We start from the raw sequence: 26,813 nt of genomic DNA, 5'->3' as shown, positions 1-26,813 counted from the left end.
TCGGGAGAAGAGTAAATGGCTACAAGGAAAATAATGCCATGGGGCAAGGCTTCACCTGTGAAGGTCACCTGGGAGAGGTAGGCTTTTAGTTGCATCGGAAGGTGAGGCAAGGATTTGTCAGATGTCCTTGGGGAATGGCTTTCTGGGTAGTAAAACAGCCTGCAAAAATTCAGGCACTAGTCGCAGAGACTTGTTAATTTGAGAAGGTTTAGGCCCTGCCCTCCACAGTTTGTAAACCCCTCGAGAGAATGGCCTTTTTGGTGGATTCACAGAAACCAGCGTCCTTCCATCAGCCCCTGGTATGAACACAACCTCTAAGTAATTGTTACACTGTGTGCTTAGCCCATGACAGTGTTGAGGAAATATAATTAAAAACGAGACAAATTCTTCTCCCACCCCAGGAAAACCTCTCCAGGAAGGTGGAAGAGGAGGAAAACAGCCATGTTATTGAGTTAGCGTTTAGCCAGAGTACGATGCACATCACAGGCCATCCACTGAGAGGACACAGGCAGAAACCCCACTCTCTTCTGTAGCCAGGCAGCTACACCTGCTTCACGCAAGTCCTCAGGATAAACAGTAACTGGACCTCAAGTCAGAGGACTTGATAGCGCCATTCGCAGACGTGCCTATCCTAAGTTGACCTGGGAGTTAGGGGATCATCTGTGTTAGGTCATTAGCTTTATAGAAAGGACGAATGAGCTCACATCTTTATGACAGGAAGTAATGCTGCAGCTTGGAGAAGGAGCCCTGCTTTTCCTTCAGGCTCCCTTCCCCCACAGAGACTGGGAGACTGGGGGCCTTCTCCTCCTCCTGGATGGTTGATTACATTTCAAAGGGACAGATGCCAGGTCCTTGAGAAAGACTTTTCTGAGTCCTGGATCTGGCAGGACTTATGTAGCTTTTAAAAGGATTTACATACATTTCAAAGAGACAGAACAGACAGTGACAAGTTTTCTAAAGTAAATACTCTAAGAAAAAAAGGTTTGGGGGCAGAATCTCTTCCCTTCATTTCATGGGGGAGATTTAAGCCTTAACAATGGCTCTGAATAGACATCATCTAAGAGAACTGAGCTAGTCAAGTAATGAGCTAGTCACCTCCCTAGAATATCAGCTCCAGCTGGGCAGGGATGCTGTGGTTTCCTTGATCGTTGTATCACCAGTGCTTAGAAGGTTTTCAGGATGCTCAGTCAGACTTCTAGGCTGTAAATCCTCTGCTCTTGACATTATAAAACCAGTGGGACAAAGCATCATGCCTAGGAAAATAGCCAGAAAAGTAACGGGCAGGAAGAGACAGTATGAATACAGATAGATCTGGATTAGAATCCAAATCTTGCTTTTTATTAGCTATGTGACCCTGGGTGAATGACTTAGCCTCTCTGGTCTTCAGATTTTTTATCTATACACTCTGGTCAGAACCCCCACCTCATAGAGTAATCTTACTGGGTAAATTAAATAACACAGACATGTTAATTTTTTTTTTTTTTTTTTTGCGTCAGCTCAGGGTATAAACAAAGAAATACACGGAATGGGATCTCATGTGGAAAGGCCCAGTAGTGTGCCCAGAGGAGTAGAGGCTTGGTAAATGTCAGTCCTCTCTTCTGGAAGGAAGTGAGTCAGGGTTGGGGGTGGCTGTGTTTGCTTTGATTCTTAGCTGCAGCAGAGAAGGAGACAGGACAACTGTGGAGATCCTTGAGCTCCTGACATTTTCACGGCTGGGAGTTGAAGGTTGAAACCACCCTAAGCCCAGACTGAGAACTGGGATTTGAAAAGAAACCATTTACTTTTAAGGCAATTGTCCTAAATGTCAGAGAAACAGTATGCTATTCTATGTCACTTCTTTTCACTGAGATTATAATACGGCCTGCAGACAGTGTGCTGGCTTTATAGATTGAAAAGCAGTAGAACTAATTACATGTAAAAATGTCGGAACAAATGCTCTTCCCCTCTGACCTTTTTTTTCTCCTCTGCACACTGGCCTTTGGCATTTTGCAGGCATTAGTTCACCTAAGGCCCCCAGCACAGCTCAGGGAGGCAGCCGGGGAATGTTACAGGTAGTCCCGGTCTTCAGTGAACTGCTGACGTGGCGCGGCAGTGTGGATGGGAAGAGGGCTGCACCCTGTGTTTCACGGGGTGAATTGTGGGGCTCTGTGCCTGGACAGGCTCTCCTAGATTGACCTGCCCCCTGTGTCCTTCATTTACTGGATGAATAAACCCAGAGCAAAGAGGGGACATGATCTGCTCAAGGATGCAGAAACAAGAGGTGACAGGCCTGGAGCCAGAGCCGAGATTAACTTACTGTGAAAGACTTGTTTTACTGCATAATGCATTCTTTTAAAGGAACTGACATGTTTTTGGTTAATAACGTTTTACTGAAACACATTTGTTGCCACAGTAAATGCAGAGCCAAAATAAGTGAGAGTTAAGAGAGATTGGAACCTTTGAATGTTACTTTCAAGGTTAGTCTGTAAAAACTATTTTTGATAGGTTTCATACCGTGAGTGTCTTAACCACAATAATGACCACAATGGTGATGGTGATGATGGTGATGATGTCGATGGACAGGATGGTGATGATGGTGATGACTGATGATTATGATGGTGAGAATGATGATGTAATTATGATGATGATGGTGTTGATGATGATGGTGATGATGGTGAGGATGATGATGGTGATGATGATGATGGTGAGGATGATGATGGTGATGATGGTGGTGAAGGTGATGATGATGATGGTGGTGAAGATGATGATGATGATGGTGAGGATGATGATGGTGATGACTGATGATTATGATGGTGAGAATGATGATGTAATTATGATGATGATGGTGTTGATGATGGTGATGATGGTGAGGATGATGGTGATGATTACGATGATAAGAAGGATGATAGCTAACAATGAACTTATTACTAGCTTATGCTTTTGTAGATTTTAGGTCATTTAAGGCTCACAACAATCCCATGACAAAGGTTCTGTTTTTATTATTCTCATTTTAGAAGAAGGAGACAGATATGAAGCAGGTTGCCCAATGACAGGGTTAGTAATGGGAAAGCCAGGGTTCAAATGCAAATAGTTTACAAAAATAAGTATAGCTAATGTTTATTAAGTTCTTGCTATGTTCTGTGCTCTATGCTGTGTCTGATTTTATTCTCCCAACCCCTCACAGGGTAGGCAATCATTATTTTCTCTATTTTATAGATAAACAAGAAATCCTACAACTCACAGTTTAAGTGACCCGCTCAAAGTCGCACAGCTAGTAAGGGAGGAAGCAAGGAGAATACATATGGGTGCAGTCTTCTTCCTCAGCCTGCTGGAAAATGCTGTCCCATCCACCATCTCAGCTTTTCCCTCTTCCTGCCCCACACCAGACACTGTGCTCATTCAGTTCTTTCCCCTCCCACACCCTCACATCCCAGTTTCCTCCTAACTGCCCCTCCTCTCTTTGTCCTGGGCCTTCCAGCCCACCCTGCATCGCAGTCAGGGAGCCCTTCTGAAACTGGGGCAGTCATACATCCTTCTCATGGTTCCCAGTGCCTGAAGCTCAATCCAGGTTCAAGGCATAAATATCCAGGGCTGTCAGCGAGGTAGGTATCTCCTGCCTCCTCAATTCTATTTTCCACTGACCCCATCAGCACCCCACAACCCAGTTAAGCCATTCCATCAGCAGTTCCTCAAGCAGACCCCCTTGCTTCTCTCGGCGGACACCATGCCTGGGCTGCAGCTCAGCCTTGATGAGAGTTGGATGAAGGAAGAGTAAATGGATGAATAAATGAATACATAGGTGGACGAATGCATACAAACTTTTTGGTTTGCAATGTAGTTCTAGCAAAATTTCCAGTAAGTTTCTTTCTTTTTTCTCCCAAGGGAAGTAAAGGGGAGCGAGGTGCAGATGGTGAAATTGGACAGAAAGGTGACCAGGTAAGAACTTACTTTGTAATGAACCTGAAGAGACAGGTTCTCCTAAATGTTTCTCCTAAATGAATTTCATTCTGCCTTTTCTGACATCACCACTTGGATCTTCTTTGCCTGCAGTAGGATTTTTTTTTTTTAATCACAGTTTCATGGTTTCCCCCTTGATTCCTGTAGTTCATTGTCACATCACCTTCCCCAGTTATCTGAGCAGCCTGCCTTTTCTGATTTCCTTTTGTTTTGTTTTGCTGGACTCTCTTACCCTTAGAGCTCTGGTTCCCTAAAAGAGTTGTGATCCCTTATACAGTGTCCCTTTTTTTTCCTCCCACCCTCCCCTTACTCCTCAAGTACCTATCACATAACTCATGGTGCCAGTTGAAATGTTACACAGATGCCCCTTCTGCGCTCAGTGCCCAGCCAGCCCTGTTGGACCACTCCTCCAAATGCATTATAACATAGCACCCATGACAACACACTCCCCTTTCTGTGGGTTCGAATGCAGCATCCCCATCATCTTTGACACAGCGTTGCCCCCTGAGTCTGCAGTCCAGCTCCCCGACCTCCGGCCTTTCTGCCATTTAAAATATTGGCTGCTGTCGCTCTTCCCTTTCCTTTTCCTCCCTCACACCTGCCCTCTGTCCATCACTCCTCTGTGCATCTCCCCATCTGTCCTCCTTGTAACCAGCTGCATGCCAGGCATGGTACCAGGTTCTGAGATGCAGAGGGAGTCACGGGCAAGTCCCTGACCTTACGGGGCTTTCTGCTCCATGAGGGCGAAGCAGGTGAGCACTCCAGAGGCAGTGAGTTCAGAGCTATGCTCAAGGCTTGAACGACCCGCTCAGCTAAAATTCCATCTGTATTTGGAAAAACAAAATGTGCTTGGATTATTCTTGCAACAGTGAATTTTCAAATCTAGTACGCTCTATCCTGACAGTTACAGCTTGCATTTCCCCGTAGCAGGAGATAGAGGTGGAGGGCAGGGAGATCTTCCACAGTGGTGTGTCTGCTTTTACAAAACATTGTCCTACGAAGACTAAACGTTAAATGCAATATGCTGTAGCTTGTTTGACTCCCGCTGTAACACACATAGACTCCGCTCTGCATGGAGACATGACTCTCTCTCTTAAAGTAACTGCAACACCGTTACAGTAGAGATGCCATAATTTGGTAACCCCAACAGTTTCCATTGTGAGCGTATGTTGTGTGTGCATATGCATTTATTTGCTTTCAGATTTTTATTATGCGATGTTTTCAGCATACACAAAAATTAGAAAGCATAATCAAAACACACCCCCCCCATACTTAATCACCCAGCCACAGGATCTTGCAGCCATTATGGCCACTTCCATTTTCATCAGCATCCTCGGCTCCTTCCCCGCACTGTCTTCCTTCGCTTTATGTTGAAGAAAATCCACTTTCAGGAGATACTTGTTTTTGTAAATATTGTTAGATACTCTCTCAACCTCTGGAAACACAGTGATACATTTTTTAAAAAAGTCTTTTTGTTGCCAGGGTCTTTTTTTTTCTTTTGCCAATGTCTTTATCCAAAATTGTTACTGGATTAGAAGTCAGATTCTGGATTGTTGTCTGAAATTTGGGAGTCACCAAAGTGAAAAGCTCCTTATGAGTCACTTTAAAGAATTCCCTTTTGTGTTTTCCTAGGGTCATCCTGGAGTTCCCGGTTTCATGGGGCCCCCGGGGAACCCTGGGCCACAGGTAAGTGGTGATTTCGAATCCCCTCCTCTTTTGGCTTTGACATTTGAACACATTTCCATACTCGTCGGACCTGCCTCTTACTTTAAGGACTGGGCTGACACCTGAAAGGTGTCCAGGGCTGAACAGAAGATGCAGGTCCCAGAGGGACAAGGGGTCAAGGATGGGGACTTGACCCCAAAGGACCCAATGGAGTGAAGGATGGAGTGATTTGACTAGGTCAGCAGCGCTGTCAGAATGCTGTTGGGACCAGGCGGCTCTGGCAGGGATGGGCAGGCTTGATATGTTATTAATTTCTGTGTATCTTTGGTGGTGGGAAACCTGAGATAATTGCAAGGTTAGGATCTTAAGTGAGAAATGGAGAAGCAACTTCCCCTCTTCCATAGGATCCCGTCCCATGGAAGAGGCTCTGGGAATCACAGAGTGTCTCTAGAAGCACAGACTTTCCTGGATTTAGTACAATTAATAACAATAATAACTGAAAATTATCATGATTCATTATTACCATCGTCAACTATTCATTCAAGGTCTGGCCCGCCAGACCTTGCAGAAAGAGGGTCACTGGTCATGGCTGAAGGACAACAGAAGGGAACCCACTTCAAATAGGAACTAACCTGATATAATAAATAGAGAAGCAGAGGCTGGGTGAGGATCATGAAGTTGAAATGTGTGCCATTAATCTTGCTTCGTCTTCTTTTTAACAACTCTAACTGACTTCCGATTGTAAGTATGTTAATTCTTAGAATAAATTAGATCGTTTCAAACGTATTTTTTCAATAAAATCGAATGGGAGCAGGAAGCTGTATCTTTCACCTCGAAACTGACTTTTATAGCAAACTCATAAAAAGTAAATTAACTACGAAAATATGAAAGCTTTCCCAGTGTACCAGAGAGCTCACCTCAAATCTCAGATCTTCAGCTCACGTCCCACCTCCGCCCAGCCCAGTGCCTGTGCTGTTAGCAGCCTTTTCAGTTTCTCAGACTTCACGCCTCACTGTTCTGTCTCTGCCATGAGCAGGATTGCGAACCACCTTGCCAAGGGGATGGGTCAGCTGTTGCCATTTAGGTTCACGAAATTCTGCATTTTCTTTAAAGAAATAATTTCACATAGGAAATTCCTTTGCATCGTATTTGCATATGTTATTGGATTTTGAGGCATTGGACAGTCAGGCACAAGAGAAATTAATCAAGAAGACAATGTTACAGATAATGGGGAGAGACATTAGCATGAATTGAGGAGGGACATTTGAAAAGGAAATAATTTTATATTACGGTTTTCATATCACAACGACTTTAGCCTCCCCGTGCAGACTAATAGCCGAGGGGCTTCCGAAGTGAATGTGGAGTTAAAGCCCCATCCCCACAACACCCTGGTCATTCCAAAGCCTATAACACGTCTCCAGGGCAAATGAAACCATGTTCTCCTCTCATTGGAAATTGCTCTTTGGACTCCATGACAGCTGCAGGAAATGGCTCCTGGCTTATCGTCCTCATGCTAGATGGTGAATCTGGGATTCAGAAACAGTCATAATTGGAGGGCAGTTTCTCCATCTCCAGCTGATCAGTGTGTTCCGTTCATTCAGTTGCTGCTTACTGAGCTTCTGCTTTGTGCCCTGAATGCCGTGTTCTGTTCATTGTCTTTGGGAGCGGATGCCGGTCACCTGCCCATTTGGGTTCCGTGGCCAGTCGTGCAGAAGCACCTTGAGCACAGCAAACCCTCCTGGTCCTTTATGCGTTGTTTCTTTGCATGCTTCTATGTCGGTGCTGTAACCGGGGATATAGATCCCAACCAGATAAGGCTCCTTTATTATTTTTACTTTAAAGTTTATTTCCTGATGATCAGTTGGCATCCTTCTTTCGGAGAAAACCCTTACCCTGTTCCCAACCTGCTGTATGGAATTTAATTCCAGTATAGCTAGGTTCCAGGGTATAGGGTGCTGGGGTTTTGGCAAAATTATATGGAAGAATCCAGTAGAAACCCCACTGTTCTGCTAGGTTTGACCTAGATATGGAGGTTCCCAGCAGCAGCCCAGCCAGGGAAGCATGAGACTTGGGCTCTGTGTTCAAGAATTATCAACATCCTTTTATTTCATGAATGTTTACTGGCTCCTCACCCAGTGGAAAAGGTGAGGACACACCTGACTGCATCTTATCCCCGGGGATTTATCTTACATGGCAAACAAGACCTGTCTTCCATAGCTGTATCGAATTTCCTTGAGGTCCATGGTGGAGCCATTCCTGTAGCCCTAAAACTTGGCCCGCGCTTGGTATGACATAGACACTTGATAAGTGTGTGTAAAACTACTGAAAACTGTTGGAAAGGTATCAGTAAGGTACTGTGAGAGCTTGCTTATTTATCTTCCCATACTTAGTTCCCACACATCTGTAGTGTTCCTGGTCTTGGGCTGGCCAGTCGACACACTGCTATTATCAGTGCTTCTGATAACAGAGAACCCTTGAGGGAAAGCCCTTAGTGAGTGCCGCGCTGGCCAACTCTTCCTATGTAGGAACTTGCTCAGTTCTCTCAACAACTCAAGTGAAATAGGTCCTCTCTTTCTCTCCAGTGCACAAGGGAACGGAGAGACGCAGAGGAGTAACATAAGGTGGAGAACCAGGACGTGGACCCAGGAACTCTGGCTCTGGGAGGGTGCACCCCAACTGATACCCTCTGTTCTGTGCTAACCACGCGGCAGCCTGGGCAATCGTATCCCTTTTAGCCTTTTACCGTCAGGGAAACTGAAGTTAAACATCTTATACCCCTTGACCAACGCTAGAGACAAGCAGTATATCCAGTAGTCTAAAGAATCTCTGCCCCATCTCCAGCCAGCCCAGCTTTTCATTTATCCCTTTAGTCTAGAAATAGTGAACACCCACTATCTCCAAGGCACTGTCTGAGTTCCCAGTAAAGCACGAGGTTGTCCGATGGTGCAAAGGCTAGGGAGGGGTGCACAGGCATTAGAGGGGGCAGGGACTTGGGTTTTGGATTTGGGAGGCAGGTGATTTCTCACGAGCTGGGATGGGGACGAGGACAGGCTGTGCACTCTGAGCCCCGGGGAGTGGATTGCCGGCAGAGGGAGCAGCGCGGGAGAGAGCCTATGGCAGACACACGTGTGGGCTCGCTCTGCTGCACTTCCTCCCCTGTGTAGAGCTCCCCGTTCCTAGATCTTTCTATGCATTTCTCATCCCTAGGTTGGCACAACCAAGTGCCTTCCTTGTTGATCTGGAAGATAAATCCAGTTGTTCATTTTTGCCTCTGTCCTGAAATGTTCCCTGATCTTAGCTGAAAACCTCCACTCTGTAGTGAGACCATTTACCGTTGACTTAGGGATGACTGCGAATGCTCTGGTCCTTTGGGCAATGTGGCCGCTGTGCTCCCAACATCTTTGTGTTCCCAGAGATCAGCCCGGCCTGCCGGGGAAGGCAGAAGGACCTCTGGAGTCCTGGTCCCAGCTGCCGGGAGGGGCTCGGGATGCTCCCTCTGTGCACCACGTGCTTCAGGCACAAAGAGGGGCTGATGATCATGCCCACAATCTGACTGCCTGCTCTGTCCCCCTCAGGGAGCCGACGGAATTGCTGGAGCTGCCGGCCCTCCAGGAATCCAAGGGCCGCAGGTAAGTCCTCGGTGGACCGGATCTGCCTTGAGTCTGTGTTTGGGGGTCCCAGAACCCAGGTGTTTTCCAGCCCTGCCCTGGTCCCTACCTCTGTGGCTCACTCATCCCGAGGATTCACAAACAGGCTTGCAAGGAAACCGCAGGAGGGGGGGTGCTTTCTGTTGGCGCCCTGGTTTCTTGCCTCAAAAATAAAGGTTTGGATGAATTACGTGGTACTGTGATTCCAGAATTCGGTTTACAACCAGCTCCCACAGGCCCCGTGTCAGTGCGCATCTCTCCTCACAGGCACAGGGGAGTGGAGAGGCTGGAGCCGACCCACGCTGAGGCTACGTGTGCGTCAGGAGTAGCCCCTGTTACCCACCTGTTCCAGAGAGGGGAGAGGAGTAGCAAAGGGGAGTCACACTCCAAGCTGGCTAGCAAACAGGTCCACCCTGCCCCGGGATATCTGCTGTCTAGCACCAAGAGCACTTGAGGGATGAGTTAGGACAGCTTCCCCCTCCTGGGATGAGGAGGACAAAGCCCAGTGGGACTGGGCCACTAGTCCAAAGCCACACAGGAAATTAGTATCCAAGTAGGGAGTGAAGTCAATTTGGAAATTCCCAACTCCGTGTTCTTCCCTCCATTCCACACTGACCCATCGTGTGGGGTGGTCGGGGTGGGGCTGCAGGGGTGTTGGGGTTGAAAACTACCAGCTACATGGACTGTCTTACCTTCCTCATCCGGCCAGTCCTGGAGAAGCAGCCCACCTGCTTTCTACCGATTCTCAGAAAGCAAAAGATCTCCCCAATAAAAACAAACGGCGTATTTGCCCGAGGAGAATAAGATGCAGGACCCAGATAGGAATCATCACGTACTGTGGAATTAAACCGTGTTGAATAAGACATTGATTCTGTCTTGGGGACCCTGAGGCTAAGCAACGACTGTGCTTGGAGATGTTTGGGGTCCTTTTATTCCACTGTATGCATCAAACCAGAATATACTCCAGATTTTCTTAACATAATGAGTGTTAGTAGTTAAAAAAAGAAGGAACGCTAAGTGGGACATAGTAAAAAAAAAAAAAAAAAAAAAAAAAAAAAAAAAAGATACATACAAACTGAAAACATTTCCATTATATTTTGAATGGAAACATACAAATCATTTGCCAATCTTCTTGATATAGAATGAAGACCTTTCTTGATTTTGGGTCCTCAGCACGGAGTCTCTTGTCATTATCTTGTAAAAGGAACATCTACCCATTTACTGTTTGTTGCTCTTCTTAAGGATGGTTTGAGAATGTAACAACACCTGTGGAGGAATGTGAATGTAGAATCCTGGATCCTGGATTGTTAGGATGTTTTTTTCTAATCTTTCATAGCTATCCTGTTACAGCAATCTGGATAGTGAGTCATCCTTATAAAATATTTTTGAATATGTTTAAAGATCGTTCTTTTTCTTTTTCCACCTAAATTTAATTGGATTATCTAATGAATAATTAAAATGTGTAATTTCCATAGCAAACCACAACTCGTACACTGCGAACAGGTTTAGGAACGAGCATGTTGACTCCTTGTGCCTCTTCAGCTCATTGGATGGAAGCAAAAAACCCCTGAATAGTAAATATTGTGGTTTCGCCGGCCATGTAGTCTCTGTTGGAAAAATTCAGCCCTGCTGTGGTGAGGTGAAGTCAGCCACAGACAATAGGTCAGCAAAAGGCTTCTGATAAAACTTGATTTGCAAAAACAACAGAGGGCGGCATTTTGCTGACCAGTAGTGGCTCAATCCTAGGATCGTTGGAACAATAGACATTCAGGAAAGAATCCAGGGAGCTCTATTATCAGTATTTAAAAATCTCTAATGGATCCCTCCTACATTGTTGATGGGAATCCAGGTTGGTGCAGCCACTCTGGAAAACAGTGTGGAGGTCCCTTAAAAAGTTAAAAAATGAGCTACCCTATGACCCAGCCATTGCAATACTGGGTATTTACCCCAAAGATACAGATGTAGTGAAGAGAAGGGCCATATGCACCCCAATGTTCATAGCAGCATTGTCCACAATAGCTAAATCGTGGAAGGAACCGAGATGCCCTTCAACAGATGACTAGATTAAGAAGTTGTGGTCCATATATACAATGGAATATTACTCAGCTATCAGAAAGAACGAATTCTCAACATTTGCTGCAACATGGACAGCACTGGAGGAGATAATGCTAAAAAAAATAAGTCAAGCAGAGAAAGACAATTATCATATGGTTTCACTCATCTATGGAACATAAGAACTAGGAAGATCAGTAGGGGAAGAAAGGGATAAAGAAACCGGGGTAATCAGAAGGGGGAATGAAGCATGAGAGACTATGGACTCTGGGAAACAAACTGAAGACTTCAGAGGGGAGGGGGGTGGGGGCATGGGATAGACTGGTGATGGGTAGTAAGGAGGGTACGTATTGCACGGTGCACTGGGTGTTATACGCAACTAATGAATCATCGAACTTTGCATCAGAAACCAGGGATGTACTGTATGGTGACTAACATAATATAATAAAAAAACATTTAAAAAAATCCCTAACGATAGGACTATTTGTTCCAAGTTGACCCAAAAATATGCACTTGGTTATGCGTTTGTAGGATCCGTGATATGGGGGGCAGTGAACGTTTTTGCTTTACTGTGGTTATTTTGTGTTGGTCTCAGTAGCAGTATGTCTGGGCGATCTCAGGTATCACAGGTCATCAGATTACAGAGATGCAGGTTATGCCAAATTGTTGTCAGTGCAAGTGCATCCCCTGAGCATTCCAGTTTCTAAAATTAAGAGTCACCGTTCAAGGTGACTGTATAAAGTGCTAATCCTTTAGAGAAAAGGTTCTTAACAATGTAGTAAACCTCAAACATGTTCTGCTCTTCATCCGTTCCCAGGGGTCATGAACAAGGTTCTCATCTCTTACTGACGTGTTTCTAATATCTTTCACTTTCTTCAGGTGGGGAACTAAAACTCAACTGTGGAGTTTTTATTGAGTTTGGGTAGCACTCCCTAGAGGAAGCATGCTTTGGATCCCCTGATTGGACACTTTTTGCATGACAATATATAAAATCCGCATCAATCTGAGTTAAATATTAAAGTAGTTTTGCCTTTTGCTTTTCTTGCCAGAAGCTAACATCACAACCCTTAGGAATCCCTCACTTTGTGTGGCCCGTAGATGAGAATGTAAAGCCTGACGTCAGCATTTTATCCCAGAAGAAACAGTGTCCAGGGGTTATAAAGTCATCGGGGGCTCTTAGTAGAGACACAGATGACGTCAGAATGCTCATCCAGATAGACGTGATGGCACTGACGACGTCGTCTGATTTAGAAGCCTCGGTTGGCAGTGATGTGTGTCTTCGGTGAACAAAATGGAAAATGAAGATGAATTAATGTGGTTTGGCAAACACAGCCTTTCAAAATACTAGTTCTGTTTCATGGGGGAAAGAGATACTAAAAGCGACTTACTGGTGGTGAAAAGTTTGGGACCCTCTGGACAAAGGGATGGTAATAATAGACCATCTATTCAGGCCCTGGTCAGCTTTTCACTTGCCTTGGGCCCTCTGTGTACAATAGCCCCAGATGCTCTGGTCTTGGTGAGGACCCGAATTTCAGGCAGTGTAGGGACAGGGTGCAGAGCTGGACCCAGGTCTTGTGGACCCCAGAACCCGAATATCTTCTTCCCCTCAGACTTTTCCATCTTTAATTCCCCCCGAGTCTATGTCATACACGCAAGATGAGCCCCTGTCTGCACACCCACCTGTGTGATTGTGCTCTGCCCAGGGCACCTCCCTGCGGGGTGGGGGGCGGGAGTGCTTGGGAGGCAGAGAGGCGGAAGCACCCATTGCTTCTCACCCAAGACCCCCTCCAGCCGCGAAGGCAATCCTACGTGAGATCATGTACTTCCGGGAGAGCCAATCTGAGATTTAATGGTGTTTTTGTGTCTTGGATCTTTTAGGGGAAAGAAGGTCCTCCTGGCCCCCAAGGTCCATCTGGATTACCCGGAATCCCAGTAAGTGGCATTAAAAAAACAAAACAAAACAAAACACCTGATTTCTCCACTACAAAAATGAACAAACAAAAATAGATTCCACCACTGTTAAAGCAAGGCATGGTCCCTAGGGGAGTTTCCAGAGCTCCAGAAAATGAGAAGGATAATCACTGACAAAGCCAGGTACGTTTTTGCTGGGGGTCAGTCTTAACCTCATTCTTTCATGTAATAGGTGCTGTTGTTGACTTGTGTAGATAGTGTTTCCCTCTGTCCACACACACACACGTAGGTACACAGTTGAGACAGCACATGCACACATATGCGTGCACAACTGTGACACTTTCCTATCTGATAATAGAAACAGTTCCCGTTTCCCACACTGGTGTTAAATGTTCATGTGCTCATTAAATTTTACATATGCGCTACCCAAGAAATGTACTGTAATATATACAGTCATGCCTCTGTTGCCTCACAAATCGTGCAGGTATTGGAGAAGATTATAATAAGCTAGTTTGCATGCACGGCATTTTCCTGTTTTCTATATGATGGTCCACAAAGGTGGGGTTTACTTGTCAGGTACGATAATGTCTGAGGTTCTTGATACACATCGCCAAATTACTTCCTACAAATACTGGTCTGGACTTTCACATTCAATACACTTCTCAATGGGGTGGAGCTCTCCAGAGTGTTAGTAATAAGGCTGGTCCAGAACAGCCATGTGCTCCTTTCTCTGTGGAGAATGAATCCCTGTGGGCTCGTGGTCTGGTCTGGGCCGACTGCTGGGGCCTCTGCTCACCACAGCCCCCCACCCCTGCTCTGCATGACGATGAGTTTTATTGCAGCCACACTGGCTTCCTTTTGGTTCCTAGAAGGCTCTGCATCCTCTTCTCTACAGACCACAGGGCCTTTGCACATGCATTTGTCTACCCAGAATGCCCCTTCATCACCTCTTACCCCAGTTAATGCCTTTGATCCTTCCCATCTCATCTCAGGCATCACCCCCCGGAAGTTTTCTCTGCCCCCACCCCCAGTCTGGGGCAGGCTCTCCTAGTTTCATTTCCTTTCTTCCTGAGTGCCTATCTCAGCTATAGTCACATCTTTATTTGTGTAATAGTTTGATTGGTGACCACATCGTCCATTATGCATTAACTGATTTGCTCATTCAACAAATTCTGTTTAGGGACCTACTGTTTGCTAGACCTGGGGACATTACAGAGGAGTGCCCGCTAATCACATGGCTATGCTCTAAGCCATGGGTTCTAGAAGACCAGGCTTTTGCTTCCCACACATGGTGAACACTCAGTCAATAGTAATTAAAGAGACCTGTGGATGAATGAACTGCTCTGCGAGAGGCCTCCCTCCTGGAGTATCTGCTAAGTGCCCCTATCGACCGAGGAGGCATTTTCCAGGCACCATTGGTAGTGCTCCCTACAGCCACGTGATCCCAAGGTTAATTAACTGCAGGGTGCACAGACCTGAAAACACGGGCTGGGATGTGAAACCCCTTTGGTCTATACTGTAGCCCCGTTGCCCAGCCTGTCCTGGCAGCTGGGAAGAATTGACTGTTTTAATTCTAGCAATGGTGAAGCCAGGGAGAGTGAATCCTGGTTTGACTCTCGTGCTAACCCCTTATCACTGGAGTCCTAGTGTGCAGAAGAGAGACCTGACCTTAGGTGTGACTTTGCGTAGTATATGGACCCCGTCCTGCGGCTCAGATGTGAGCCAAGCCTGGGCGTGTGCCTCGTGAATGGACCCTGCTTCCCTGTCTCTCGTCCCACCCCCGCTGCCAGCCTCCCTGAACTCCTTTGCTTCTTCCATATCATTCCTGTCTCGGAAGTGCTTCCTTTCCCTCTGCCGGGACAGTAAGAGTCATCCGAGCTTTCGTGTACACAGTGCTCACCACCTAGCGGACTCCATGCAGAGAGCTTTCTGCACATTAATGCGTGTACCCCACGCCTCAGGCCCCTCAGCAGTTCATCCTGAGGTCCCAGCTGGACGTTATGTTGTCCGGGAGGCACCGTGAGCCTCCCCAGTGGCTTAGCTAGAACTCGGAGCTGTGTTTCAGGAGCACGCGGCCCCTCCGCCATCACAGCACTGAGGGCGTGCAACCCCGCATGGGTACCCGTTCATTTCTGTCCACCTGCACTGCGCCCTCGCCAGCACAGTGCCCAGTACAGAGCCAGGCCAGCATTCGAGGCCCCAGACCAACCCAGCCCTCATCTCTGCTGGCATGCAGCCCGGGGTCTCATGGAGAAGCCAAAGAGAAAAAGAAAAAATCATGGATGCAAAGTGTGATGCACTCTATGATAAAGGGGGACACGGGCCACGGAGCCCAGGCGTGGGTAGCCAAGCCATACCCGGAGGGATGTCTGGGGAGGTGACAGTCAAGGTGATCATTCAAGGTCAAGTAGCCTAGGCAAAGAAAGATGAGAGGGGGCAGGAAGAAGGTATTTCAGGTGTAAGGAGCAACATAGAAAAGACTCAGATGTATTTACGTCCAGGAACTGGCCATAAGAAATGTTGAGTGTTAAGAAGTGGCTTCCATGTGTGGTTGGGGCTGTGAGGGACGCAGTGCAACCCTTTGCCGACACTTACCGAGCACCCACATGAGCTCTTGCAAAGTAGAACAACACACCTCACCACTTATTAAGCACCAGCTGTGTGCTACGCTCTCTACCAGAAAGACCCTTTATAGTCCCCCACCTGTAGGAGGTGAGGACATCCTTATAACTTACTGAAGGCGCAGAAACAGGCCCTGAGATGTTAAAGGTGTCAGCAGCCCCGTCAGCTAGGGGCAGCCCTTCTCTCTTGCAAAGCCGTGTTTCCTTCTCACAGGATTCACTAGGCCATACTCAGCCCACCTTTGCACTTCCCCCAGTGCTGCTCCTGCCGCTCCCAGGGGCCACGTGTCTGGCCAGGAGTCCTGGGGTCTCCTGCCAGCCTTCAGCCAGAGTCTGCCGCTCTGCCCGTGTCTCCTCCTGTGGCATCAGCTTTGTCTTCCGTGTGCGGGTCTCTTGACCCCTTCCCACTGGTGCATGCATGGGGAGAAGCGGTTTCAGGAGTTAAACCCTTCGTTGGAAAGAGGGTCAGTACAGGGGCATCTGGGTGGCTCAGTTGATTGAGAGCCTCCTTCATGGTTTCGGCTCAGGTCATGATCTCAGGGTTGTGGGATTGAGCCCTGTGTCAGGCTCTGCTGGGTGTGGAGCCTGCTTGGAATTCTGTCTCTCCTTCTGCCCCCACCTCACCCCCTATTCTCTCTCCTTCTTTGGAAGAAAAAAAAGAATACAAAAGAGGATCAGCATAGCCTGGCCCCCATCACAGCCCTGCAGGTGTGTCTGGTTAAGGTGGCTGTGTCCGGAGCAGCATCTGGGAAGAGTTACAGGTGCCACTGCATTGGCCAGCAGCCCGGTGGCCAGTAAACTTAGATTCCTGTCCCCAGTGGCTTCCCAGCTGTGTCGAGCCACGGTTGAGGAATCGCGCATGGTTTCACGAACGCCTGCGGCGGCAGGAGCATTGCGGGTACCATTTACCGATGCCTGGTTTGTAAGCCGTCTAGTGACCCTTGGGGAAGGACTGCCATCTCTTTTCAGGAGAAGGGCACTGAGGCGCTGGGACTACCAGGAACTCGCCCAAGATCATATGCCTAGTAGTGCAGGCAGGGTTCAGACCTTGCCTGGTGTGACTCAGTTTCCCCTCTGCCCTGCTGCCTCGTGGATTTCTTTCCCCAGACCCCACCCGGTGCAGGTGGCCCAGGATTGGAACCCAAGTCTGTGCGATGTCATAGTCCTTGCACAGAATCATTTTCCCGTTTGCAGAGACTCCTGAAGAATAATGGTCTCTTGGATTAACGTGAGGCTGCTGGTGCCCTCCCTTAGAGCACGAGGTTGGCTGCCAGGAGGGGGATCACAGCTAGATTTCACGGAAAGAAAGGCCAGGTGCTCACAGCTGTCCTGTAACCCATGCAGAGTCCTTGCTGTCCTTCTCTGAGCCCCTGTGTGTTCCCGGGGCTGTGTCCCATGCTCTCATGCATCCAGTGTCCTCATCATCTCTGTCGGAAGCTGCACCCTTACCTCCTCATCTCTGCTTTCAATCCAGGAGGCCCAGCTATGAGGCGCTGTGGTCCTAAGCTTGACTTCAGGAAACGTCCAGCGCGGGGCTTCTTTAGATCAATAGCACTAATAATGATGCTGTTGCAATTCATTGCTTTTCCACTCTGTGCCAGGCAGTGAGGATCAGAGATCCGAGCCAGAATTGCGGTGTTGGGAAGGAACCAGGAAATCAAACCAATTCTGTCTGGACACGGTCCCGGAGCCCTCAGTGTGACTGTGGCTGTGGCTGTGGCTGTGCACTAGGCGTGTGCCCCCAGCAGAGCCCCGTCTTTCCTCTCAGCACCTCTGGCCAGAGATAACCATTAATTTGATTTCTCTTGCAGGGAGAAGAAGGCAAAGAGGGCAGAGATGGAAAACCAGGTCCCCCCGGAGAACCGGTAAGGGACTCTAAACTTCTTACCATTGTAGAGGCCAGATGAGTAATTGCTCAACTGCTCTGTGTCAAAGAGCTACTATGAATCGGGCACAGTAAGAGTTACTTCACTTATTTCCCCTGACAACCCTGCAGGGTGAACACGGCTGTCCCCATTATACAGCTGAGAAAACTGAGGCTCAGGGAGGTGAAGTGATGGGCCCAAAGTCACACGATGGGCTGGTGACAGAATCGGAACCTGATCCCTGGGCTTCTCTCCGTCCTCTGCATTTTTTTCTTACTGCCCCAAGCAGCCTCCCTCCTGTTGACTTGGGAGAGGAGCTGGGCCAGGTGAGCTCCTGCTGGCGCGCAAACCTGATGCCTGAGAGCCCCTTGTCCCCACAGAAACCCTGAGCTTGTCCCATCAGCTCCAGGTGGCGGGAGTTTGCCCTTTCTTCAATTCTGGCATAGAGCTGTAGGGTTTGTTTTGTTTCTCTTTTCTTTTTCTTTAATGTCACCTGTCCGGGACACACAGTGAGGCAGACGGAGTGCACCGAGCAAGCCTCTGCCTCAGTAATTGTCGGAAGTGTGCAGGTCCCTCTGCACACCCACGTCTGTGACCTCGCTCTCGTCCTGCCACAGCCGGCCACAGCTCTCTCCTGTGGGTCAGGGCCCGTGGTGACGGCACGTTTGTCTCCCCAGATCCCTTCCACAGCCTCAGTCTCGAGGGGAAGCTTGAAGGTGGTGCCTGGGCTTCGAGACCTGGCTCCCCACCTGCCCACCACTCGGAGAGTAGTCAGTGTCAGGTTGCAGCCCGTTGCATTCTAAGCAGCCCCGAGGAAGGAGGAGGACACCCTCCAGACACTGACAGGAAACTCCTCCAGGATGGGTTGTTAAGTAGGAAAGCAGAGGTCCAGAGCGGTGTGCTTACTTGTCCTGTTTTGTATAAAAGCAGGCCTCTGTGTGTTTTCCTAGTGTTGACATAATGGCAGTCTGGTGAGGGGGCGGGCAAACACCTCTAAACGTCGTCGCCGTGCACAGTAGGGTGATTCTGGGCAGAAGGGCGCAGAGACGAAGGCAAATCTATGCTCTGTAGTGTGTTTTCTTATATCGTGGAGCTGTTTGTATGCATTGCTCACTGATAGCATTTAATTTGAAATGAATGGAAATATTTTATGCCAAAATTAGAACCACAGCCCAGAGAAGACCGGGCCCTGGGGTGAGTCAGGAAGCGTCTCCGAGATGCTTTTTCAATAGAACAAGAATCATAGTAGCCACTTGCCAGAGCTGCTGGAGAATCAAATGAAGTGAGAAGTTGGTGGAAGGCATCAGGCTCATCTAACTGCTGATCATTTCAGCGAGTTACCTTCCGTCAGCCACCCTGGCTGTAGCTCCTGGTGAGGTCAGAGCCGCAGAGCCCGCAGAGTCATGACGTGGGGTAATGTAAAGGTTTCTACAGTGAGGCTTATGTTCCACTTAATCTGTTTGGTCATAACCTATTATGACTCGTCCTGCATCTTATGCAACTTGCCAGAAACATCTTCTTTAACATTTTTCACTGCTCGCCAGACGCCGAAACCAGAATACACTGCTGAGAGGAAAAGATAGCTCTTGGAGCAGCAAGCAAAGTCCGAAGCTCCTGCCACGCCGCTGGAGGCCAAGGCCCAGCCGAGTGGCCCGTGGCAGGCACACAGCAGTTAGCGGGGTGAGAACGTGGGAGGGGAGAGAGGACAGATATCGCCACCAGGTGCCCACCTGGGCCTGGGGTACAGATGCTTTGTTACATTTTCCACTGTAATCCCCAGAAAATCCCTGTGCGGCGTGGTGTCATTATTGCCCCAAATGAGGAAACGCACAGAGAAGTTAAGTAGGCTGGCCAAGGTCACACAGTGGGTAAATGAAGCTGCCAGGACTCACGCCCCAGAGGCTGACCCCAGAGGTCAGTACTGCAGAACAGGAAGTCAGCTTTTCTGTGGGCGTGTTATTCCGAGAGCTGATGTTTATGGTACAGGACGACTGGGGCCCGTGGTCTTCCTTCGGTCTGCTTATGGATCACCTCCTCCAGGGAGGCCTCAGGCATAGAGCAGTACAAGACCAGGTCTGCTCTGGGCATGCAGGGGTGATGTCAGTCCCTGAGGAAGCAGGGCTGGTCGTGCTGGAAGAGGTGGCTCAGCAGCTCCCACCTAGGGGTGTCCCAGAGTCCTCCAGACACCCGTTCTGGAATCTCAGCGTGTGGCCAGTGTGATGTCTTCTCTGTCTGAGCTGCTGGGGAGGTTGGCATAGGAAAGAGTGGCATCATATCGCATGAAAGCAGGATTTGTTCCCGGTGGGTTTTGGGAAGCGACCCCAGGAAGCACTGAGTGCAGGAGGAAATGAGACAAGGAGAGAAGGAAAGCCACGATGTCAGGCGAGTGCATGAGCCACTCCAGCGGGCAGCCGGGCCACGGTCACTGGAGCCCCTCTGAGAATCGGTGAGGAGCTCACTTGCGGCCTGCCCCTCCCCCGGCCAGGCCATTCATCCATCCATAGGCTCGAAGCCCTTTCGAAATTGAGCATTGCTCCAGGAGGCAGTAGGTCGCACGTGAACATGCACACCTGGGTGTCAAGTTCCCTGAAGGCCGATCTGTGCCCAGCCCCCAGCTTGGGTGGGAACGGTTCGGTGCTGACAGGTGGCCTCCTCAGTGAGCCAAGAGGACCTGCTTGGGAAGCAGCATCTGCTACAGGTTGTACGTAGTTCATCTTCCCGTTGGCGTAGTCCTTCAGGTTCCCATATGTTAGGGACATGGACGGACAGACAGACAGACAGCAGGTAGATAGGGGATAGATGATGATGGATGGCTGGACGTGGATAGATAGCTGTGTAGATATACAGGCAGCCTTTTGAATTGCCTGTTGTGTAATCTTTATTAGGAGGCATTGGAGCCATAATCATGGTGTAGGGTGATGTCCGGAGACTCTGGAGTCAAAGTAACTGGACTAGAACCCCAGCAGTGTGACCTCAAGCAGATCACTGAACCCCTCTGTGCCTCAGTGTTTTGCCTGGTGGATAACAATGGCGCCTCCCTCATTGGGCAGTAGTAAGGACTCACCGACTTACCATGTGAGGCTCTCATTTTGTATCTGGAATGTGCAAATCACTCCAGAGTTGCTGCTCGTACCATTTTCCTGCAGGTGGCTTGGACCAACATGGCCATGGCCCTTGACTGTGGAAGGTCGGGAGCCAGGCCAGGCCGTGTGCCCTTAGTCACAGGGCCCGATGAGGGGGGCTGTGCTGAGTCTGCAGCTGAGAACAGATCCAGGGAAGGGAAGTGACACCCAGGATCGCACAGCAGGGCTTGGACAAAACACACAAACCTAGAAGTTAGAACTCTGTGCCCCACCTTCCTCCTTTCTGGGATTTCCCTTCCAAATCCAAGGACACCCCCTTTCCCTCTCCTACCCCGCTTATGGGCCCTGTCTGATCCTCAGGGTTTATAAGCTGGGAAAAGGGGTGGAAATTGGGGGAGAAATTTGCCTCCTGTCACAGTGAATGTGGGGCCATGTCCTGCCCCTGCTTCCGTCAGTCAGACAGGCCCTGTCATCCCCTCCCTGCCCCTCCAGACCCCCACCCTGACCACATCGCCTGGTCTTCAGCCCCCAGTCTCTCCTTGGCTGTGATTTGTGGCTGGTTCTGTCCAGGGCAGCACCAGGACACTGGTGGTGAGGACTTTGAATAGCCCAAGTGTGCCCATCACTTCGTGGAGTTAAGAGAGGCTGGACTAGGGAAAGGAGGGGTGGATGGCAGGCCTCCGTGTCCACGGCAGGTGCTGGTGAGAAAGGCATCCTTTGGGTGCATGCAGCTGGGATTCAGTCTGGCAGTGCCGTTCATTACCTCGGGGATGCGCCAGCTTCTTCGAGCCTCAGTATCCCCTGGCATCCCATGTGGTAGTTGATGGCTGCCGTGACGTGCCTTGTGAATGACCACAGAGTCATTCATGACTAGGATGTCTGCAGAATTCTGCATCTAGACCAGAACTCCTCTGAGGACGACCAGGGGCCACTAGGAACACTGGGTTCAGAGACCACAGCTGGGTAACCAGCGCAGTCGGAGGAAACCAGGGGCAGAGTCGCTGGGTACGGGGGGTGATGTGTATGCACTATGATGCAGCACGGTGCCAGCGAAGACGGGGTGGGGGGGACGGGGATTGGAGGCCGGCTGGTGGAAATGTTAATGCGGTGACGAAGACCAGGCGCCCAGCGGGAAGATCCTTGTAATGACGTCCCCAAACTCGTCTTCTCTTCTTCTTTACTCTCAGGGCAAAATGGGAGAGCCAGGTCTGCCAGGACTGGAGGGAGCCCGAGGCCCACCTGTAAGTGCCTCCAGTGTGTGTGTGCGTGTGTATGAGTGTGTGTGTGTGTGTGCACACGCGTACACGTGGTCCAGAGTAGACCGCAGCTGTCAGCCACGTGGCTCGTGCCCTGCGCCCGCCCCTCCTGGATTTCCGGAAGTACCTCTCTTCCAAGGTGCGTCTACGAAGTAATAACTTCAGTTTTTCCACGAGCATGGCCATGAACTGCATTTTCAAAATTATGACCATTGTTGCCATGTCGTTATTCTAAGTTTTCTTTGCTCTTAACCTACTTAGTATGATTTTAATGGGCTTTCTCTGGATGATCGAGCCTAAAAATGAATCTTAGTTTTGAACATTTTCCACAGCTAAGGTTTTTTCTCCCCAATTATTAAAGCAACCCATTCTCGTGTATACCAATGACAATGATGGTAATCATACAGAAAGAATAAGAAAAATAATATTGTAGAGAATAAAATAGAGTTACTTGTAATTCTGCAACACAGAGGTAAAACTCTGTTAATATTTTCATATATTCTTTCTAGATCTTAGGAACGTATGTATGAAGTCTGTATGAATTCTCTTTTCTATGTATGAGTTCTGACGTTTATATTTATATATCAGTCTGTTTCCAGCTGCCAGGCTAGTGTACATGTGAACATACATAGATAATTTTCCTATAAAAATGATCTCTATATCTTGGAGTTGGTTTTTTGTTTGGTTGGTTGGTTTTTGCTAAAATGCTTTACTTCTTCATAATTTAAAAATTGTTTACATAATTCCATAAATTTGTGTATAGAAAAAATATATTATTTTTTATGACAACACTAAAACCACTTATCTGGCAAGAAGTAGATCAAAATGTCACTTCTATTTCTTTAATGTATTTTTCTGTTAAAATCAATAACTCACCTAGCTAGCATTCAGTAAGAAGGAACTGGAACAAAAATCAATGTCCTTTTTCCTAAATCTCCTTGCCTTTCACCTGATTGTACTAGGAAAGCAAATCTAAGAGTGGAGAATACTACCTGCTATGGGCAGAATTAAAGCACAGAATTAGTGATTGGTTTTTTAAAGGTGGTTCCTGGCTTATTGGAGGAGAGGGTCTTCCTTTTAGCGAAGGGGATCCATTTCGCTGGGACCGTGTTGAAGCAAGACCCATTTCTCAGTTGAGACTTGCATCCTACCTCAGTGTAGGGGCAGAGCTTAGAGAACCCAAGCAGGTGAGAGAAGACCCACGTCCTCTGGCTGGCAGGGCATAAGTCAGAGAGCAAAGCTTTGAAGAGCCACACAGGCTTTGAGATAGATAAATGTGGATTCAGCTTTCACTTGGTCACTTACTAACTTTCATCAGAGGACCATTCTGAACCTCTGTTTCTTCTATGAAGTGGGGATTGGAATATCTCCCCCTTCTGTAGGGCGGTTGTATGCATTAAAGGAGAAGATGGAACACGTACCATTCTCAGCCGAGTGCCTGGCATAGTATGTGAGGCTCCTTCTGTTGGTGTTTTTGTCCATGATTATATGGGAGGAGAGCGCACCAGGGCCCCGGCTCTGAGCTGGCTGGATTTGGGATTCTAGTGTCTTTGAGGAAGGTGCTGGGACCCAGGCAGGGCCTGTCCCTCTCCAGGGAAAGAAAAGCGGCCCGTTTGGAACAGCGGAGAGCACTGTTATGTCTTATTCCATGCTGACAACAACTCTGCAGAAGTGGGTCCTACCCTCATTTACAGATGTGGAAACCGAGTCCCAGTGAAGAGAGGTAAACACCCAAGACCCACAGCTACAAAGTGGGGGAACCCTGCTTCTATTCCAGACCTGACTCCAGAGTCAGCCTTCACAGTACATGAGGCCTCTTTCCGTAGATTAATTCTGCAAAGCGATGCCTGGCAGGTGCTTTATTCTTCTCAGCTTAGAGACGATGTTAGGACTCCAAGGAGTAAGCTGCCTCCTCCGAGATACAGTGGTTGAACCTGGCATCAAATCTGAGCTGACTCCCTTTTCCTCCTCCTCCTTCACGGCTGCTCACCCGAGTGACAGGCCTGCGTCTGCTGACAGTGTCATCTCAACCTCAGGATAGCCCAACAGACAGGGGGCACCCTCCTTGCAGCTGAGGCCTCCCAGGGCTCAGGGGGGAGGTGAAATGCAGTCACTTAGCTGGGGTCTTACCAGGGGTGTGAAACCTGCCTGACCAGGCTCCTTACCTCCTTCCTCCCCTGCATCTCCTGATGTCTAAGAGCATACACCTGTCACCACGCCACCTGCTGTTTGGGACGCATCCCCAACCCCCCCCCCCCCCGCCCCGAGGCATGCAAGGTCACACTTTCTTATTCCCCAGGTCCGGAGAGGCAGGCTAGAGAACACGTCTCCTGGGTAGTAGCCCCACATAAGAGAGGCCACTAGGTTTGCTCTCTGTCCGGCTGGCCGGGCCCTGGTGTGGTCTTCTCCCCAGCAACGTCTTCATTTGCTTTTTGGAACCAGGACATACAATCAGGAGATAAGGTCAGAGAAGAGCCTGGTAGGATTGGCTGGAATATATTTGGCCTTGGCCCTGGGGGGCCCGATTGGCCACAGACTGCTGCATCCTTGAGTTGAGGGTGACTGTGGGGAGGCCGTGCTTTGCAGTGAGACAGACCTGGCCTTGAATCATGGCTCTCCTGCTTCTAAATGTGATAGAGAGGACTGAGCCTCCTGTTTCCTACAGAAAATGGGAGAAATAAGATGCGTCTCCCAGGACCCTATTACAGGGCAATGAGAGCACCGGGGCTAGAGCAGACAATGTGGGAGGGGCTCCGCGGGAGGGTTTTCCTCCTTCTCCTCCTCCCCTGCTACTGCCCCGCTCCTTCCCTCCCCTCACCCCCGCAATGAGGAGCCAGGACAGGCCATCATCCCAGTCTCTCTGACCACTTCCCCCTGCTGCATTGGCCCCTGTCCCTGCGTGTGTGTGAGGGTGCTGGACAAGGGAGATTTGCTCCAGGCTCTGCCCCAGGGGCCCCCTGTGTGCACAGGCATCTGCCCACCAGGTCCCTGCTCTGTGCCAGCCCCTGGCTGGAGACCCGCTGGCCAGGGCACTCAGGGCTGTTGGAGCTCAGAGCAAGGATGCCTAATGACAAAACTACAGGAGGGCCTTTGAGAGTGACCATGTGAGCAGTGAGGGAGATGGATTTGGGGACAGGAGGCTGGTAGGGAGGAGGCCTCCAGCGAGGAGGAATGTCCCAACGAGTGAGGGGTCTGCCAGGAAGAGAGGACGCAAGGGGAGCGGGAAGGGGGCTGCTGAGTGTGCAGCCCACCGAGGACACCAAGTCTGGGACGTGGCGCAGTGAGGTGGCCAGGTGGGCAGGCACCCCTCAGGTGGGGACCGCACCGCGCATGAATGCCCTGGGTCTCAGCAGATAGGGAAAGCATTGTGAGACCAGGGCTGGAGAGACGTGCTTCCCACCGGCCTGGAGCAGAATCCCAGACCAAGCAAGCAGAACAGTGAAGAAAGAGAGGGTCTTGGGTCTGGGCAGACCCGCTGGGTCGGAATCACACTACTTTCTGGCTCTGGGACTCGGAGCAGGTTTTTCTCTCTCAGAGCCTCAGCTTTCTCAGGTGTGAAATGGGGATTATTATAGTCAGCTTGGTCTGGCTGTTAGAGATGATCGTGTGGGCTCTGCTAGCAGCTTCTGCTCAGCTCCCAGTGCTTGGCGCTCGGGTAATAGATCTCCAGGCTGCTGTTCTGTGCAGGGAGGCCTGGCACGGTGGCCCAGGATGACGGTATTGGGTGGGACAAGCCACAGCCCCAGGAACAAGGAAGGCACCCCGAGACCCACCTCTGGAGTGAAGGCAGTGTTGTTATCTAAAGAGAGCACCTGCCCCAGGGGCCAGGCTTGGGGGGTGCAAGCCAGGTGGGGTGAGGTCAGGAAGATGAAACTCAGGAGACATGTTGGGTGACACCTCAACTCTCTGGAGCATTTGCGGGACCAGCCCCACAGCTCTGTCCATGGTGCACCTGGTCATTCCGTCACCCAGCATCTAGGGCCTGGCCTCGCCTGGGGTCTGGAATGGGAGGCGTCCCGTGAGCCGTGGTGAGAGGAGGCAGGATTTGGCTGGACGTCACACCATGTGCCTGCCCCTTCTCACCTTACTGGCCTGGTCTTTGGCGGAATAACTTCTCTTTCTTCTAGGGCTTCAAAGGACACACCGGCGACTCTGGCGCACCTGGTCCCCGGGTAAGTGGGCGTCTAGCCGTGGTGGTCAGCCCAGGGGGACCTGAGCTGGTGCTTCTAGATGGAGGGATCCTGGCCGGGGATGCCAGGGCAGCACCTGGTCCCCTGAGAGAGGACAGTGGGCAGCATGGGAAGCAGCCTCCCCGGTCATGGTCTGGTTTTTCGAAACGTTCCTTCTGGACCAGACGTTGAGGTGCGACCTGTCTGACCAATAGCGTGGAGTCAGTGCACCCCTCTTGGTGGTGCTGTGCCCGAAACTGTTCAACAGGCCCAGAGCAATGCGAGGAGAGCCTCGGTGTGTCCCAGGTGGGGAGACCCCGGAGCCCACACTCTTACCCTTGAACTTCTTCTCTGACCTTCAGATGTCCCAAACAGAAGGAACCTCAGAGGGCCACTGGTTAGACCCCCAGCAGTGCTCTGTTTAGTGATGGGAAAGCTGAGATGTCTGAGCGGTCAGCACGTGTGGAGGCGGAATTCCAAGCCTGTTTGTCTGACCCTCGGGCTGGTGTTTAGCCTGCAGCTCAGAGAGGCACAGGAGGGCCCTGCAGACCCCTGCTTCAGCCAGGACTCCATGGGGCTCTTTCTGGTGGGCCTCGCCCCTGGGTCTT

General features: G+C 49.6%; 1 protein-coding gene across 1 annotated transcript in view; it reads left to right on the top strand.

Moving 5' to 3' along the window:
• The window catches only part of COL22A1 (collagen type XXII alpha 1 chain), a 235,160-nt gene that overhangs the window by 186,515 nt on the left and 21,832 nt on the right, over positions 1-26,813 (top strand). Inside the window, exons 45-51 of the mRNA XM_034668525.1 lie at positions 3,862-3,915; positions 5,569-5,622; positions 9,177-9,230; positions 13,179-13,232; positions 17,644-17,697; positions 21,968-22,021; positions 26,164-26,208. Of these exons, the coding sequence (XP_034524416.1) occupies positions 3,862-3,915; positions 5,569-5,622; positions 9,177-9,230; positions 13,179-13,232; positions 17,644-17,697; positions 21,968-22,021; positions 26,164-26,208 (369 nt within the window). The remainder of the gene's footprint in view (positions 1-3,861; positions 3,916-5,568; positions 5,623-9,176; positions 9,231-13,178; positions 13,233-17,643; positions 17,698-21,967; positions 22,022-26,163; positions 26,209-26,813) is intronic.

This window comes from Ailuropoda melanoleuca, chromosome 9 (genome assembly GCF_002007445.2).
Source record: "Ailuropoda melanoleuca isolate Jingjing chromosome 9, ASM200744v2, whole genome shotgun sequence".
NCBI lineage: Eukaryota > Metazoa > Chordata > Mammalia > Carnivora > Ursidae > Ailuropoda > Ailuropoda melanoleuca.
This window is presented reverse-complemented; position numbering and strand designations above follow the sequence as displayed.